The sequence below is a fragment of the Eleutherodactylus coqui genome, chromosome 6 (genome assembly GCF_035609145.1).
Source record: "Eleutherodactylus coqui strain aEleCoq1 chromosome 6, aEleCoq1.hap1, whole genome shotgun sequence".
NCBI lineage: Eukaryota > Metazoa > Chordata > Amphibia > Anura > Eleutherodactylidae > Eleutherodactylus > Eleutherodactylus coqui.
The window spans coordinates 108,239,592-108,255,248 of record NC_089842.1 but is presented as its reverse complement, the minus strand read 5'-3'; the positions used below and the strand labels follow the sequence as shown (position 1 = coordinate 108,255,248).

Here is a 15,657-nt window from a genome sequence, read left to right as displayed (position 1 = left end):
CGCCACAACTCACCTGTCACCCGGCAGCCGAATCTTTACAGACGAGCGGGAGGATACTCGGCTAAGGCACTACTCACTCGAGTAGTTAGCCTTAGCGAGTATACTCGCTCATCTCTAGTAGCATTCCTTCAAGCCAAAGTCAGACTCTTTATACAAGCCTTGTAACAATGACTGGGAATCAAAAGCAAAGCCAGACTCCATGCACAAACAGCTGTTTCAGGGTATTTGCCCCTCATTAGTGTACAGTAGCAGTCTGGCTTTGCTAGTGAGAGGCCTGGGACAGGGGTCCGAAACGCTATCTTTTCCCCTTAGGGAGAGCACCTAGATGGCAAGTGAGGAGACTCAAAAGGCCATTCATGCTCCTCTGGATAATATGTAAATAAGGGAGATGTAACAGAACACATATTAAAAAAATCTTAAGGCAAAAAAAAAAAAAAAAAGAAGATTGGGACTTGTTTGCGGCTATTCTTCTTTCATCCGATTTTTAGGTGCGATTGGCCAGGCGTAAAAATGCATACGGTCATGTGAAAGAGGCCTTCTAGTGATGAAGCATCAGCAACAGTCAGGCGAGGGAATGTAGAGCCGGTGCAGTATATTCCTTCATCCAAACCATCCTGTTCTAGGAAGTGATCTTCTCTCCATACTGATGGAACCAGGAGCTCTTTGGAGGAAGTCCCGATTAATGTTGCACACAGGGTTCGAGAGAACATGGACAGAAGATATCAACTAAACTTACTGGATGCGGATGGAGACCATCCTGTGCCTCTAGGCCGGTATTAGTGGCAGCAGCTGGCCAGCGGAGGAGCCAAGTGTCTGTAAGACATGTTAATCAGCATCTTGGACTCCATGCAGGCCGCTAGTATAGGCTGTGGACCTGATTAGTCAAGAGCAAACCACATGAATGCATCCAGTGTGTAACCCCCCACCCTGGCCTACTAACATGAGACAGCGTTAGATTGTACCCCCTTATGACCCCCTGGTCCTATGAGCTTACACTTATGTCTAATTCAGCAGCAATAACATGACATACATATTCAGAATTAACACAATCCCCCCGCCCCCCAACACCACGGACTCATTAACAAGCATCTATGTTGCATAATTAATTCTAATTAGCTCAGAATAATTTTCCTGATTAATTACCATTGATATTGTAGCCGAGCTAATGTCTCTAGATATGAATTTAATAAAGCTTACTGACGCTCAGTATTTCCGACTGGCATTTTCAGTGATGTTGGTTTAACCCAATGCCCATCCATGCCGTTACATACAGACATAAGTGTTTGTAGCAATTAGTCAGATGTCTGCCAGCGCCATACTATGGCTGCCAGTAGAGGGTGTAATGCTGGGTTTACACGTAAAGATAAACTGAAGGAAAGCAAGCAATGTGTATATAGCGACTCGTAAGGCTTCGCACAATCGCCTTAACACATACAAATAATAATGCATTTGTATTCGTTTTTGCGTTCACTTATAGTTTCTGCCTTGGCAGCGGTTACCCTTCAGTTTACACTCTAATCTTCGAACGATTTGTTGTTTTTCTACTTGTACTGCTCAATTTGTTCACCGAGCAATAATAAATTTAATATTGCAATGAAAGATGTGATCAACTGCAAATGAGTGAATTCTCATTGGTCGTTTGCTTGCTGGGCACGTTCACACCGCACGTCATTAAGACTGGCGTTGTGCTATGCGACAGTCAATCTATTCAAATCATGCAACTTTCCTATCACTTTTCAATGGGAATCCCATGAATGTAAAGGCTATGAACGCTGCTTACAGGAGAAACAAAATGTTTTCCCTTGGTGGTTACCTATAGGTAAAAAAGTTACACTAAGGCCGATTGCACACAACTAGGTCAAATTCCACATGCAGGATCCCGCAGTGGAATCCGATCTGGTGCCCAGCTGGTGACCCCTGTAGACTCCCTGCATACCTGTCCGCAGTGTCTATCTGTAATGCGGATGTGCCAGCTGGCACATGCGCATTATACATGACACCGCAGTGACGTGGATTCCGCAGCCCGTCCACAGCGACAGCTGCGGATGGCTTCCATTGACTTCAATGGAATCCGTCTGCACGGAAATCACACTAAAATAGGACATGCTGCGATTTTTCCTCCGCGAATGGAAAATCACCATTGATTTCCGCTCGTGGACATGGAGAAGCATTTTTGCATAGGATGTCTATGGGCAATATTTGCTGCAGAATCCGGAGGCAGACGCCAATGTGCATTGGGCTAAAAGGGGGTGCACTAGAATTAACTTATCACCTATCTATAGGACAGATGATAAAAATCAGATCAGTAGGGGTCTCAGTGCTAAGACCCCCGCTGATCCCAAGATCAAGAGTCTCGTGTTTCCTCATCTTATCATAACTGCAGGTTCGCTGCACCCACCCGCAGTAACATCATATTGAATGGGGCAGAGCGATGGCCAAGCATGAGCAGCTGCCACTCCATTCATCTCAATAGGGCTGACAGAAATAGCCAAGAACTTTTTCTTAGCCATCTCCGGCAGTCCCACTGAAGATGAATGGAGTGGCACAGCACATGCGTGGTAAATCTCCTCCTCACTGCAGGGGGTGCATAATCGTTGTGTCTAAATGGGCCTCGTCCAAATGCCAATATGCACATGCATGCTTGGACAAGCCTGTATAAGTATTGAACAGGGGAGTTAGGCTGTATTTAAATAGCAAAAAAAAATTACAGTATGTCCTATTTTGGGGCGATTCTGTTCAAGAATTGCCCTTTATTTGCTATTTTCATAGTTTTTTTTTTTGTTTGTTTTTTTTTAACAAGCACCAGAATAACATATACAGCAATGGATTACGCTGACAGCGAAGAACCAGTATGGGGGACGAACAATCACATGAACTATCACTTGGCCCACATACTGTCTAACTTGGCCTATGTGATGGCCATCCTATCGTAATCGCATTGGTAAGTGTAAGAAGGCCCTAAGACACGACCAGACATCTCATGCTCAGCAAGTTTCATTACGGCAATGCTGCAGGGTCAGTTACGGATTTAGTAGCACCCGTCAAAACCATTCGTCCTTTCTTGTAATGCACAGACAAGTTGTGTCCCGCAGAGTCTCTTGCTCTGGGGGACCCATCACATTTATGGAATCCAGTGCACTGCTTATGAGTGACATACAATTGTGCAAAGCATGTGCCATTGCTCTATATAACCAGACATGAGCCTAAGGGGTCATATCTCGCTGCCACCTACAAAGAGGTGATCAATGTCATGTTAACTCTTTAGGGAATTTCCATTAACCAGCTCCCTCTAGCAATAAGGTCTACTCCACAGGTACTAAATTCATCAAAGTGCACTTAATGCTGCTAATGAAGTTCAGTTAAATGACAATTAAAACTAATGAAAAGAAATAAACCTGCACACAAAAGCTTATTACACTGTAGCAGCAACAGTTTGCAGCATGTTTAGCGAGTAAAGATAGAGGATTCTCCTGGCAACTCTCATCGAATACCTATAAATGCAGTAGATTACCTGGTACAGAGTCTCAGCGCACTATGAAGCATGCTTCATAATTCATAAGGGAAGGTCAAGTAGACGCTACATGAGCTTCGCCTTATCCTACCACCCTGCATCATGGCCTAATAGTGCATGGAGCAGCAACAATGTGTCAAACTTGGAAAAAGTTGGAACAATTGTTCTAGTTTATCAGGTTTTTATAAAAACTCTCCTCATCTGATTCTGGGAGTAGGTAACCACCAAGATGGGTGCCATAACAGCTCTATAGGGGCAACAGACAGCTTTCCCGGGCTTCTGAGTGGGAAATATAAGTGTATTGTATTAGTGGAACTAGGCTGTAGCTTGGTGAAATAATGCAGATACTATACATAAATCAAAAATGAAGAAGTAACGAGTAACCTAAGGGGTTTTGTCTGGAATATTCCGCTCTGAGGCAGTGAATAGCGCATTCCATGTATATTTTTGCCATGAATCATGTAATAATAGATAAACTTGGTATTGGTAAATAGAACCCTCGGACAGCTCTCTGGCGGTCAGCGTTATCAGCTGCTGACAACAAGGTGCTTCAACAAGTGCCAGCTTGTCAGGAGGCATTAAATCATCAATTTCACATTTTAAAGTGGCGGTGTTGGGCAATAGATAGAACAGTTCAGTCTGCATTCTCTACTTAAGATCATCTCTACCTGGATAACCTCAATCACATAGTTTGAACCATAAGATTTTGCTAAATAAGAACCAAAATGAGTAAAAAAAAAAAAAACTTTAACCAAATTGATAAGAACGTTCTTGATTGCAAGGAAACAGTTTTTAAAACCACTGCAGCCCTGGAGTTTACTATGACCCAATGGGCCCAGCAGGAAAAAGGCAAGACAAGCAAAGCTCAGTATGACTAGTGGATGGGGATGCACCAATAAGTATTCGAACTAGGGCTGGATAAAGTTACTCATCATTATTTGACATTAGTAGTTCACCATATGGCTTCAAGAAGAACCAACCAACTGCTGTAGGCACAGCTCACAAATGCTCACGGAGCCTTTAGCATTTGGTTGGTTCTTCTTGAGTACTAGTCCCGATCCTGAGTCTACGGAGAGGCTCGCCAGCTGTACATGGAAAACTTTTTCGCTCTTCTTCGTACTGGATCTATCATTTTATGGGGCCCCTTTCTTCATATGCTCTGACTCCCCCCATGCCAGAACAGGGAAGAGCTGTATTACTTTGCTCACCTTATTATCTCTTGAGGTAGAGCATGGCAGACCCTTGGGGCAGTTCACTCAACCTTATTTGCTGCTGTTGTGATGCATACAAAGAATGAGTCCTATAAAGCTCATCCTGCCTATAGGGAAGAGGATGGGGCTCACAAGCTGGTAACTCTCCCCATAAGTCCCATATAAGCCTCAGAGGTGCCCTCTGTTTGTGGGACACTGTGGATGTCACAGTTATGAGGGCAGTTTAGTCGTCAGTGATCAAGCGCACTGTAGCCTCACTGTTAGGGGGTACGGTGATTGACTTGTGTTCTGCTGGGATCTCTGTGGAAGCTACCGATATCGGGATACTATGGCTAGCATTGCTATGGAGGCATCTTGGCTGTCAAGGTTATGGAGGCACTGTAGCGGTCACCGTTAGTGGGTGTTGTAATAGGCTGTATTCTGCTTAGGACACTGTGGTGGCATCTGAAAGGGGGCGAGTATCCAAATGTTACCAGTCCATCAGGTAAATATCATCATACATTGTGATTCTAATGACAGGTCTGCAGTGTATAAAATAACTGTTCCTTACAGACTGGGTACGGTAGGTCAGTCCCAAGGACATTGGAGAATGAGGGTGGCAGCAAGTGATGCTTCCCCTGCCGATTCTTGAAAGAGTATCAACCGATGCCAATGTCATGATAGTAACACACAGTACCAGGCTGATAGTCACTAAATGTGTCAGTCTAAATGCTAGGCAAATGTTACCCCTCGGTCATACCAGCCATTAGGTGAGAGCACAACGCATTTTAATTTGTGTCTATACATATATTTTATGTCTATATATATCATACTTTTTGTATAAGGCACAGTATTTTGTATACCTTCTGTAGTATACTACATACCCTATACAAAAATTAAAGGGTGGCACAATCTTGCCTGTTGGCTCCTCCTAGGACAAAAATACTCAGAAATAACAAGTTAGCAATTAAGCCTTGGCCGCCATTTTCTTAAGGGAACCTGGGGCAGTAAGTGCTGACAGTCAATATGGCTGCATGTGAGAGAATCTTCTTATGCATCAGTGGTCAGTGACTACGTTACCGTAGGTCTCTGCTATAACACTGCAACCTACTGGATACCGCTTAATCATGTAGCTCTAATCCTTTTGTGTATGCGGTAGTGTTAAAGTAATTCAGTATTTAATCCTTACTCACTTTTTATAGACGGTAGTATACCTTTAAATTGGGCATTTTTAACCCCTTAGTGTTTTGCACTTTAAAAGACCAGGCAATTTCTTTCCTTTCTACATTGTTATGTTCCATGATCCATAACATTTTTAATGTCGCACTAATGGAGCTATGTGAGTTAAATATTATGCAAACTTTATTCTTTGGGTCAATAAGATTATGGAAATACCATATTATGTATATATTTGTTCTTATTACTTTGGCATAATAAAAGCCCTATTTGCATCACCACCTTCCTCAACCCGTAACATTATTATTTTGTTGCCAAATAAACTGGGGCAGGGGTGGCCTTGCATTTTTTAGAGGAGCTGTAGGTTTGCTTTCGTACAATTTTGGGGTACATGCAAATTTGATCACTTTTTATTGCATTTTCTGGAGGCACGTTAATTAAAAATATATAATTTTTGCCTTTTTTTATTTTTTATGCTTTTTACTGTGTAGACATATTTTTATATTACAGATTATTACAAATTTGGTGATATATAATATGTTTAATTTTGAATTTCTTTATACAATAAATGAGGTTTGTAGGAAAAAGTGCTTTTTTTTTTTTCTTTTCTCTTTTTCAAATAACCTTTAATTAAGTTTATTGCACACTTTTTTTTTTAAATACTTTTTATGTCCCTCCAAGGGACTTGAAGATGAGATTGTTTGCTGAAAAGCACACTATGATGCACTACATAAATAGCGTAGTTTAGTGTACCAGCGATCGATTGTCTGGCATGCTTGGCAGATCTGGAGGCCTTAATAAGGCTTCTGATTGCCATGGGAATCCACTGGAACCCCGCGATCACATTGCAAGGTGCTGATAGACGATATAAGGAACTACCTCCCCCTGTCACCCGCTTACATGTTGTGATCGCTATTGATCATGGCATATAAGGGGTAAACAGTCATGAATGGAGGTTTCTCTCCTCTCAGCTGTTAGAGCAGGGTCTCATATGACACCAAGGACTCGGTAGGTCCCTGCACGATTCCCGCGCCGACCTTAGATCAGGCTGTCGTAAAACATGGCCACCTAGTCTAAGGCACCTTAGTGACCACCGTAAAAACCTGTATAGCTGGTCACTAATGGTTAAGAAACCAATTGGAGAACATTTACAACCACTAAGTAGAATATTCATTTTTTTGTATTCTAAGCCAAATGCTCTTTAAAAGGTTTTTCATTACCTATTCAGAGGCATTCTCCGTAATTCCCATATATTTCAATGGGGATCCCCCGTTAAAGACCTTCATCTACTAGCCAGAGTGGAGACCATCTCTCCCTCTAGAGAACCCAGTATGTCTGTGCACTACACGGAGAAGCAAGTGATCACAACAGAAACCATATGTAATGTTTCACTTCTCCTGTAGGGGCACTACAAAAGTACTGGACACTTGCTGCCTAGTTTCAACACAGATTACAGCTCATTGCTGAGGATTTGATTGGGGGAAATAACCTATGATCAGCTCATTAATGGGGGCTCTTCTATCAAAAAAGAGGGGTTGTGTACAGCAGGTGAGTTGATATAAAGTGAAAGTGTCCTGATAACAGGTTTTCATTAATGAGCTGAATTGCCATGGAAACAGAAAAAAAGATCAGAACATGTTCCAGTTGAATTATAATTAAAATTAAAGCAAAATTGAAAAAAAAATATTCCTATATCAATCAGTAACATTTAGGACAGAAATAATTGAGAGAACCTTGTGTTTCTGACAGATAAATTACTCGGCTCCTGCCCATAACCCTCCGTTTGTCCCACAGGATAGAACCAAATTTCACAGTGAGATGACTAATAGAGCACTATCGTCTGAACAGAATATATCAAAGCAACGCAACGAAGTACATACTCATTAGAAAGCTTTAATCCATGTCTTCAGCAGAGGAAACACAGTGGAGCCCAGTGAGGACAAAATAGAGTTCTCAGCCAAAACATGGGTGAAATTTCATAATTTTAGGTTTTACTTTTTTGTTATTTTTTTATGCTTTTTCCTACTTTAATTCACCTGTATAATTTTATCTAGTTATTACAATCTCCTATTTTCCCCATGGTTGGGTTAATTTTATGGCCATGGTGATGGAAGATGAGCAGCTGCCGGACACCTCCATAAAATGAGCCATGGATGTGTCTGGCATCTCCCTGCTTAGTTAAGGCCGTGTACACATTAGCATGATTGCTTTAGTTTATAATCAAAGCCATTTCACCGTGACAAATCCTTTTTCCAGTCAATCCAAACTCACTCTGGAGGACTCTGTGTGCTGTAATGGGGTCACCAAGTTCCGTCACTTTATTAAAAAAAAAAAAATTATATATATACACTACCGTTCAAAAGTTTGGGGTCACATTGAAATGTCCTTATTTTTGAAGGAAAAGCACTGTACTTTTCAATGAAGATAACTTTAAACTAGTCCTAACTTTAAACAAATGCACTCTATACATTGCTAATGGGGTAAATGACTATTCTAGCTGCAAATGCCTGTTTTTTTGTGCAAAATCTACAAAGGTGAATAGAGGCCCATTTCCAGCAACTATCACTCCAGTGTTCTAATGGTACAATGTGTTTGCTCATTGGCTCAGAAGGCTAATTGATGATTAGAAAACCCTTGTGCAATCATGTTCACACATCTGAAAACAGTCTAGCTCGTTACAGAAGCTACAAAACTGACCTTCCTGTGAGCAGATTGAGTTTCTGGAGCATCACATTTGTGGGGTCAATTAAACGCTCAAAATGGCCAGAAAAAGAGAACTTTCATCTGAAACTCGACAGTCTATTCTTGTTCTTAGAAATGAAGGCTATTCCATGCGAGAAATTGCTAAGAAATTGAAGATTTCCTACAACGGTGTGTACTACTCCCTTCAGAGGACAGCACAAACAGGCTCTAACCAGAGTAGAAAAAGAAGTGGGAGGCCGCGTTGCACAACTAAGCAAGAAGATAAGCACATTAGAGTCTCTAGTTTGAGAAACAGACGCCTCACAGGTACCCAACTGGCATCTTCATTAAATAGTACCCGCAAAACACCAGTGTCAACATCTACAGTGAAGAGGCCGCTGCGGGATTTTGGGCTTTAGGGCAGAGTGGCAAAGAAAAAGCCATATCTGAGACTGGCCAATAAAAGAAAAAGATTAAGATGGGCAAAATAACACAGACATTGGAGAGAGGAAGACTGGAAAAAAGTGTTGTGGACGGATGAATCCAAGTTTGAGGTGTTTGGATCACAAAGAAGAACGTTTGTGAGACGCAGAACAAATGAAAAGATGCTGGAAGAATGCCTGACGCCATCTGTTAAGCATGGTGGAGGTAATGTGATGGTCTGGGGTTGCTTTGGTGCTGGTAAGGTGGGAGATTTGTACAGGGTAAAAGGGATTCTGAATAAGGAAGGCTATCACTCCATTTTGCAACGCCATGCCATACCCAGTGGACAGCGCTTGATTGGAACCAATTTCATCCTACAACAGGACAATGACCCTAAACACACCTCCAAATTGTGCAAGAACTATTTACAGCAGAAGCAGGCAGCTGGTATTCTATCGGTAATGGAGTGGCCAGCGCAGTCACCAGATCTGAACCCCATTGAGATGTTGTGGGAGCAGCTTGACCGTATGGTACGCCAGAAGTGCCCATCTAACCAATCCAACTTGTGGGAGATGCTTCTAGAAGCGTGGGGTGCAATTTCTCAAGCTTAGCTCAACAAATTAACAGCTAGAATGTCAAAGGTGTGCAATGCTGTAATTGCTGCAAAAGGAGGATTCTTTGACGAAAGCAAAGTTTGATGTAAAAACAATGTTATTTCAAATACAAATCATTATTTCTAACCTTGTCAATGTCTTGACTCTATTTTCTATTCATTTCACAACGCATGGTGGTAAATAAGTGTGACTTTTCATGGAAAACACAAAATTGTTTGGGTGACCCCAAACTTTTGAACGGTAGTGTATATAAAATGGGTGAGAGAATTCCCGACCTAAACCAGTCCCGTCCATAATAACCCCCCTCCACTCCTAATGGCATGAACGTTTTTTTTTTTTTTACATATTTGTGACCATACCAAAATTCTGCACACCACTGCTAACAATGGTAAATGGCACATTCTTGTCTATAGGCAGCTATTATGGCAGGGGATGCAATATATGACAAATACATGAGACAATACATTAGAACACAATTACATTGACTATTGGAGACTGCACTAGTATAAAATATACCTTCTGTATCATCAGAAGCTCAGACTGCAGTTTCCCGCCTCTCATGCTTTACACTGCAGCTCTGCTTATTCAGACTGGCTACTTTGTAAAAGTGCAACTGGATTTTAGTGTATGAGAGCGGATTATTATTACATCAAATAGAGGATTATAGACAATCAGAAATGGGGGAGCCAGGAAAAGTGTCCCTAACTGGAAGGCAACCAGAAGAGCTCCAATATAAGTTGTCACCCAGTTTTTCCAATCTTCTGAATGCCAAATATTCCTAATTATCTACAAAAATAAGATTTATGTAAACTAAAAGGCCTATTAAACTTTTTACAGAGTTTTTTTTTTAATTTTAGGACAAAAATGCTAATTAGGTAATATTGCAATTTACAATGTTCCATGCGTGGAAGTGATTGCAGTCACTTGCGGGCCACATAGCCGAGGAACCCAAAAAGGTTTTTCTGCCCCATAAGAAAGGAACTAGAACTATTATTGTAGTTGGGGTCCTTGCTACAGAATTTGCATTGGGGCCAAGAACCTTAAATTTATGCCGACGCGTGCTGATGTATGCCATGTTGTAGAATGTTTTTTTGACTCTGTAAGATATTGGGGTTCATGTATGATTTCAATCTCTACCCCCTCTCCCCTCCTCCTCCCCAATTCCTTATAGTTATGTTCTAAAATGTATTCAGCAATGGTCTGTGACTCGTGTTATCAGGAATGGTTTGTTGTCCTGTTCTTGAAAAACGACCAACTCTAAGTCATTTTGCAGGACATTATCAGTAGGAAGCTCTAGGTGTGAAGTGTGCTGTGGTGTGATTAGCACGGGGCAGTCCAGCAGGCGGGTCACATGTGGAGTACTACAGCAAGCATACATATTGTGAGCACTCAATCACAAGAAGCAGCCACAAAAGCTTCAGAATCCCATTAGGTACAACATATAAGGCTGCTATTACACAAGCAGTAGAGGTTGCCGTTAGCACTTGCGTTTTCCTGACAATTGCCGGGCTGAACCTAAGCGCAGTTGCAGTCCAGAAATTAGTGCTATTACACAAGTGTTAATAGTGCTCATGTAATAGCAGCCTAAGGAATGCTTTTACATTCCGATGAGAAAAATTTGGAAAATTTAAAGGGAAATTGCCTCCTGATTTGTCCTTTAAGCTATCTATGGCTGATTTCCAGAATCAAAGCTCTCCACTATACCCCCTGGGAACAGCTCAGAGATTTTAGTCACTGAAAATCCAACATAAGCTTTAACCCTTTCCAATCCAATTTTCAATTCAGGGTTTCCTAAAAGGCTTTCTCTTTTTGCTGTTACACAACGGTGCCATCTGCTGTCTAAAGACAGTGTGTGTGCGCCAGAGAGGCTCCGACAGCAGAGTGGCTGGCAATAGATGGTAAGAATACCCTGCCGGATGTCTTCTGACATTGGAGCTGTACAAGCTTCAATCAGAATCTAGAAACCAAGTGTAAGGGACAGCGCTACAGCTCAAAAAACCCACAGAGGTATAGCCAAATTTGAAGAAAAAGCAGGACTTACCTGTTGCCAGTGGGATAACCCAGGGGAGGGTCAATCACCAACACCTCCATGTCCTGGTCAGCGTGTAGAAATTCCACAAAATGGATGGTCCACGGGTATAGTCGACTTATAGACAGGGGAGCTTGCCCAGCCAGTTGTACCCCTGGGTGGGGTCGGACCATGAAACAAATCGTCAGTAGAAAAAAGGAAGGCTCGGCGCTCAAAGCAGGAACCGGCTGGTCACGATACGCAGAAGTGGTCCGCACACATCCCGGACACCCCTGACTATCGACCGTTGGCTTGTTGAGAATGTAAATCCCTGTTTTTACTTATATTCAATGATGTAATCTATGTTTATTGTACTTGAAAAAGTTGCGCTGTTGGCAACGAAATGCGTTGTACAAGATTTTATAATATTAAAGATTATTAATTTGATCTTTAGCTTCCCATTGGGTTTTTTCCTGCTTTGAGCGCCGAGCCTTCCTTTTTTCTTCTGACGATCAATCAGATTGTAGGAAGACATCAGACAGTGAATTGGAAAGGGTTAAAGAGAACCTGTCACGTACCCCCTGGTTCCCTCTGTGAGAGCATTCAGTAGTGTCAGACACTAGATGGTAATACCCCAATATTTTCACCATTGCTCCCAATAACTGGAAGGGTGATTCTATCTGGAAATCGGATTGAAATAGCACCCATTCATTGGTGTGGAGATACGCACATGGGCTTTTTTTTTAGCTAGAAGAACAGTGCAAGTTTCAGACGAGAATACTGCAACTTTTTTTTTCAGTCTGTGTGCAAATACCCTAAGGCCCCTTTTAAATCGTGCAAATTGCTCGTTAAATAGAGCGCTCTGCATGCTAACTGTGCCACGTGAACACATGTAGTGAAAGATCAATCAGTGATAAATCCCTGATCAGATCCTTCACACAGACCATAAAATGATTGTTGGTCTGCCGCTGCATCGTTCAGATTAAACAGGCAGATGGTCATCTATGAACGACTGCCTGTTTACTGTGAAAGGAGGTGGGAGGGGTGGATGATCTACAGCCCTCTCCGTCTTCATTCACTGAGCGATGATCCTCCCGTGTACTCTCGGTCTTCTTACAAATCTATCAGCGATCAATAAACACTACATTGCACAATTTATGTGAGGTTAACACAAGGTGACCCTATACTGTGACTGTTACAAAAAAGTGCACATACTAGATTCCTAGGGGCAACCCTTTGGCTTTTGTTCCTATTTTCTAAGGAGTAGCAGAGGTGAATCCGTCATTTGTTACAGTGATAACTATTTAAGATAATGTTGTAATATTTACCTGCCATATATAAACAAACGTGTTTCTTCTAAATCAGACAAACTCAGCTCTGCTACATTGTAGGCATATTGGTAAGTCTGTAAGGTTATCACAGCAAGCATTTTTATGCCATCACAAATCCTCAATGTAAGCAAGTGGTAATCCAATCCCCGAAACTGCCTAAGGTGAAGTTGCACGCATCTGTCTGCTACCTAGTAAAATATTCCACCTTCCCCACTGCTCAGGGGCTCAGGAGAATTCTCTGCTCACTACAAAGGATTCTTCTCTAAGAACTCCCCGTACATATTACTAGACAGAGACACACTAACCAGAGTTTCCAGCAAAGAGGAAATCATTTATCAAACAGCAGACAAGGTGTATCCAGCAGCAGGAGCACAATAAAGCACTTAATGTCATCCTGCCACACTGTATTTTGATTTGTAGATGTAGCAGAGCTGACTTTGTCACTGGACTTGCACTGATTATGCATGGTCATCTAAATCAGTAGATTTAACTGCAGTCTTATGCAAAACATACATCTAGTAGGGATGAAGTTGTCATTGGACTTGCATTGGTGTTGCATGGTGATCCCAACTTACTGAGTAAAGGTCATGCATTAGATTTACCTGCAGTCCTATGCAAAAGCTGCAAATATAGATGTAGCAGAGCTGATTTCTCAGTAAGGGTCCATTTACTGCATGCATATGTGCGTAAGATTTTTTTTTCCTTTGCACATGTATTCACTGAGTTTTTTACATGCGCAGAAAAATGCAAGGACCAATTGATGTCACTTTTTTTTTTTTACACTGTCTACTGACTTCATGCACAAAAATGTAGCAAATGCTCATGCGTTTTGACTACATTTTTTTACGTTCCTATAAACTTTGATGGGTGATTTTGGTCCATAATACGAACCAAAATAGGACAAGCTGCAATTTTTTTTAATGCGCGTGAAAAATACATGTCAAAATACAAGAATTGTGTTCTTTTGCTATTCGCATTACATCCATAAAAAATATGGATATAATACGAACACAAAATACACTCATGTGAATGAGCCCTAAGATAAGTTTCCTATAGAAGAAACCACAGGTGCTCCATTGCAATACCCTGGTAGCAACAGATAGCGATGCAGCAGAGCTAAAATGGTAACTATGTTTTTTGGTTGCACTATAATTACTCACTTGCAACTCTATGGGAAGCCACAGTCAACATATGTTATATCATAATGAATTAAATGAATATCTCGGCTCTGTAACATATAGTCATATCAAGAGGACTCGTTCCATATTCAAACTCAGTTGACTACATCTACAACATAATCTATCAGGACAATGTAGTGTACAGCATACCAAATGATAAACTGAGCTCTATTACATCTACAACATCATCTGATATCATGATAACATAAGCCAATTGACAAACTGAACTCTATTACATCTATAAAAATGTGATATCTAGATAACTTTGGCCAAATGACAAACTCAGCTCTGCTACATCTGTAACAAATCTTCACCCCCAAGACAAATGTGTTTGCAGACTCAACTTTGCCACATCTGTAATAGATTGTGATTTGCAATTTGCAGCCTTGTAATAAATGGTAAACTCAGCACTGCTACATCTCCATTCAATATCCCTACTTACATGTAGGACTGCAGCTTGGTCCCATCTGTTGCTGAGCACCTCTCCGCTGAATCAAACATCAGCAGCAATCCCAACATACGTAGCAGAGCCGAAAGCAGAAGCCCCTTGGTGGCAAATGAAGTCATTATTCCTTCCTTCTTGGACTGTGAAGGTGATAGGCTGCAGATTCCTTGAAGGGTTTGCAATCCGGTCACAACCACATTATCTTCCACAGGATGGGGCAGTGTCAGGCATCAGGGTCTTTGCCTCCATTGTAGTCTGTAAAGTTACAAGTTAACACAATGAGTCCTGGCAGCTGTTTCTAATTGTATCAAATCCACAAGAATTGGGGGGGGGGGGGTATTATTTCTTTAGGGAGCCTTTCCTGAAGGAGGTGCTGGTGGTTGGTGTGGATTTTGGAGATGTACAAGTTCCAGCTTCTCATTCCAATAAGCACAGTAGACCCCCCTCCTTTCCTTTACTCCAACAGGAGCCTGTAAGCAAGGAGGGGAGGGGATTCTCCAGACAGGTCGCCTCCCTCTGGACAAATTACAAAAGATGTTCCTTTTTTTTTCTTCACAGCCTTCCCCACTCAGAACTGACTTCAATCAATGAAGAGATGCATGTAGATGTTGGTGACATCTCCTCCTCAGCTTGGATCAGTCTGTGTCTCGGTTCTGCCTGCAGATGGAGATGGGGGAGATGTTCCCGATGCTTCATGTTATCCATACAGTACAGGAATCCGGGGAGCTTGTGCATCCTCCATCTGACACTTTCTCCTCCTGGTTAGGGAATGCTTTGGATAGACCCTGCCGTCTTCTTGCTCCAACACCTTTATCTCGAAAGAAGGGGGGCTGCCAAATTAGTAGCAGAGAAAAAACAAACAAGGGGAAAGAAGTGACAGAGTGAATATGATGGGACTTGTTCTATATAAATAAATAAACCTCGTTAGTTATGTAGCGCCAAATTATTCCGCAGCACGTAATTTATTTATTGCCCCTCACCAAGCTGGGTACTCATTTTGCCGACCTCCGAAAGATGAAAGGCTGAGTCGACCTTGAACCGGCTACCTGAACCAAGCAGTGATTGAACTCGCAACCGTCAGGTCGTGAGCGAGAGTTTA

The 15,657-nt window shown here is 41.8% G+C and overlaps 1 protein-coding gene across 3 annotated transcripts in view; it reads right to left on the bottom strand.

Moving 5' to 3' along the window:
- MEGF6 (multiple EGF like domains 6) overlaps nucleotides 1-14,884 on the bottom strand; it is a 370,082-nt gene extending 355,198 nt beyond the window's left edge. For all 3 annotated transcript variants that reach the window (XM_066607377.1, XM_066607379.1, XM_066607378.1), the window contains exon 1: nucleotides 14,556-14,884. In XM_066607377.1, the coding sequence (XP_066463474.1) occupies nucleotides 14,556-14,680 (125 nt within the window). In that variant the 5' untranslated portion in view covers nucleotides 14,681-14,884. The remainder of the gene's footprint in view (nucleotides 1-14,555) is intronic.
- Nucleotides 14,885-15,657: the final 773 nt, after the last annotated feature.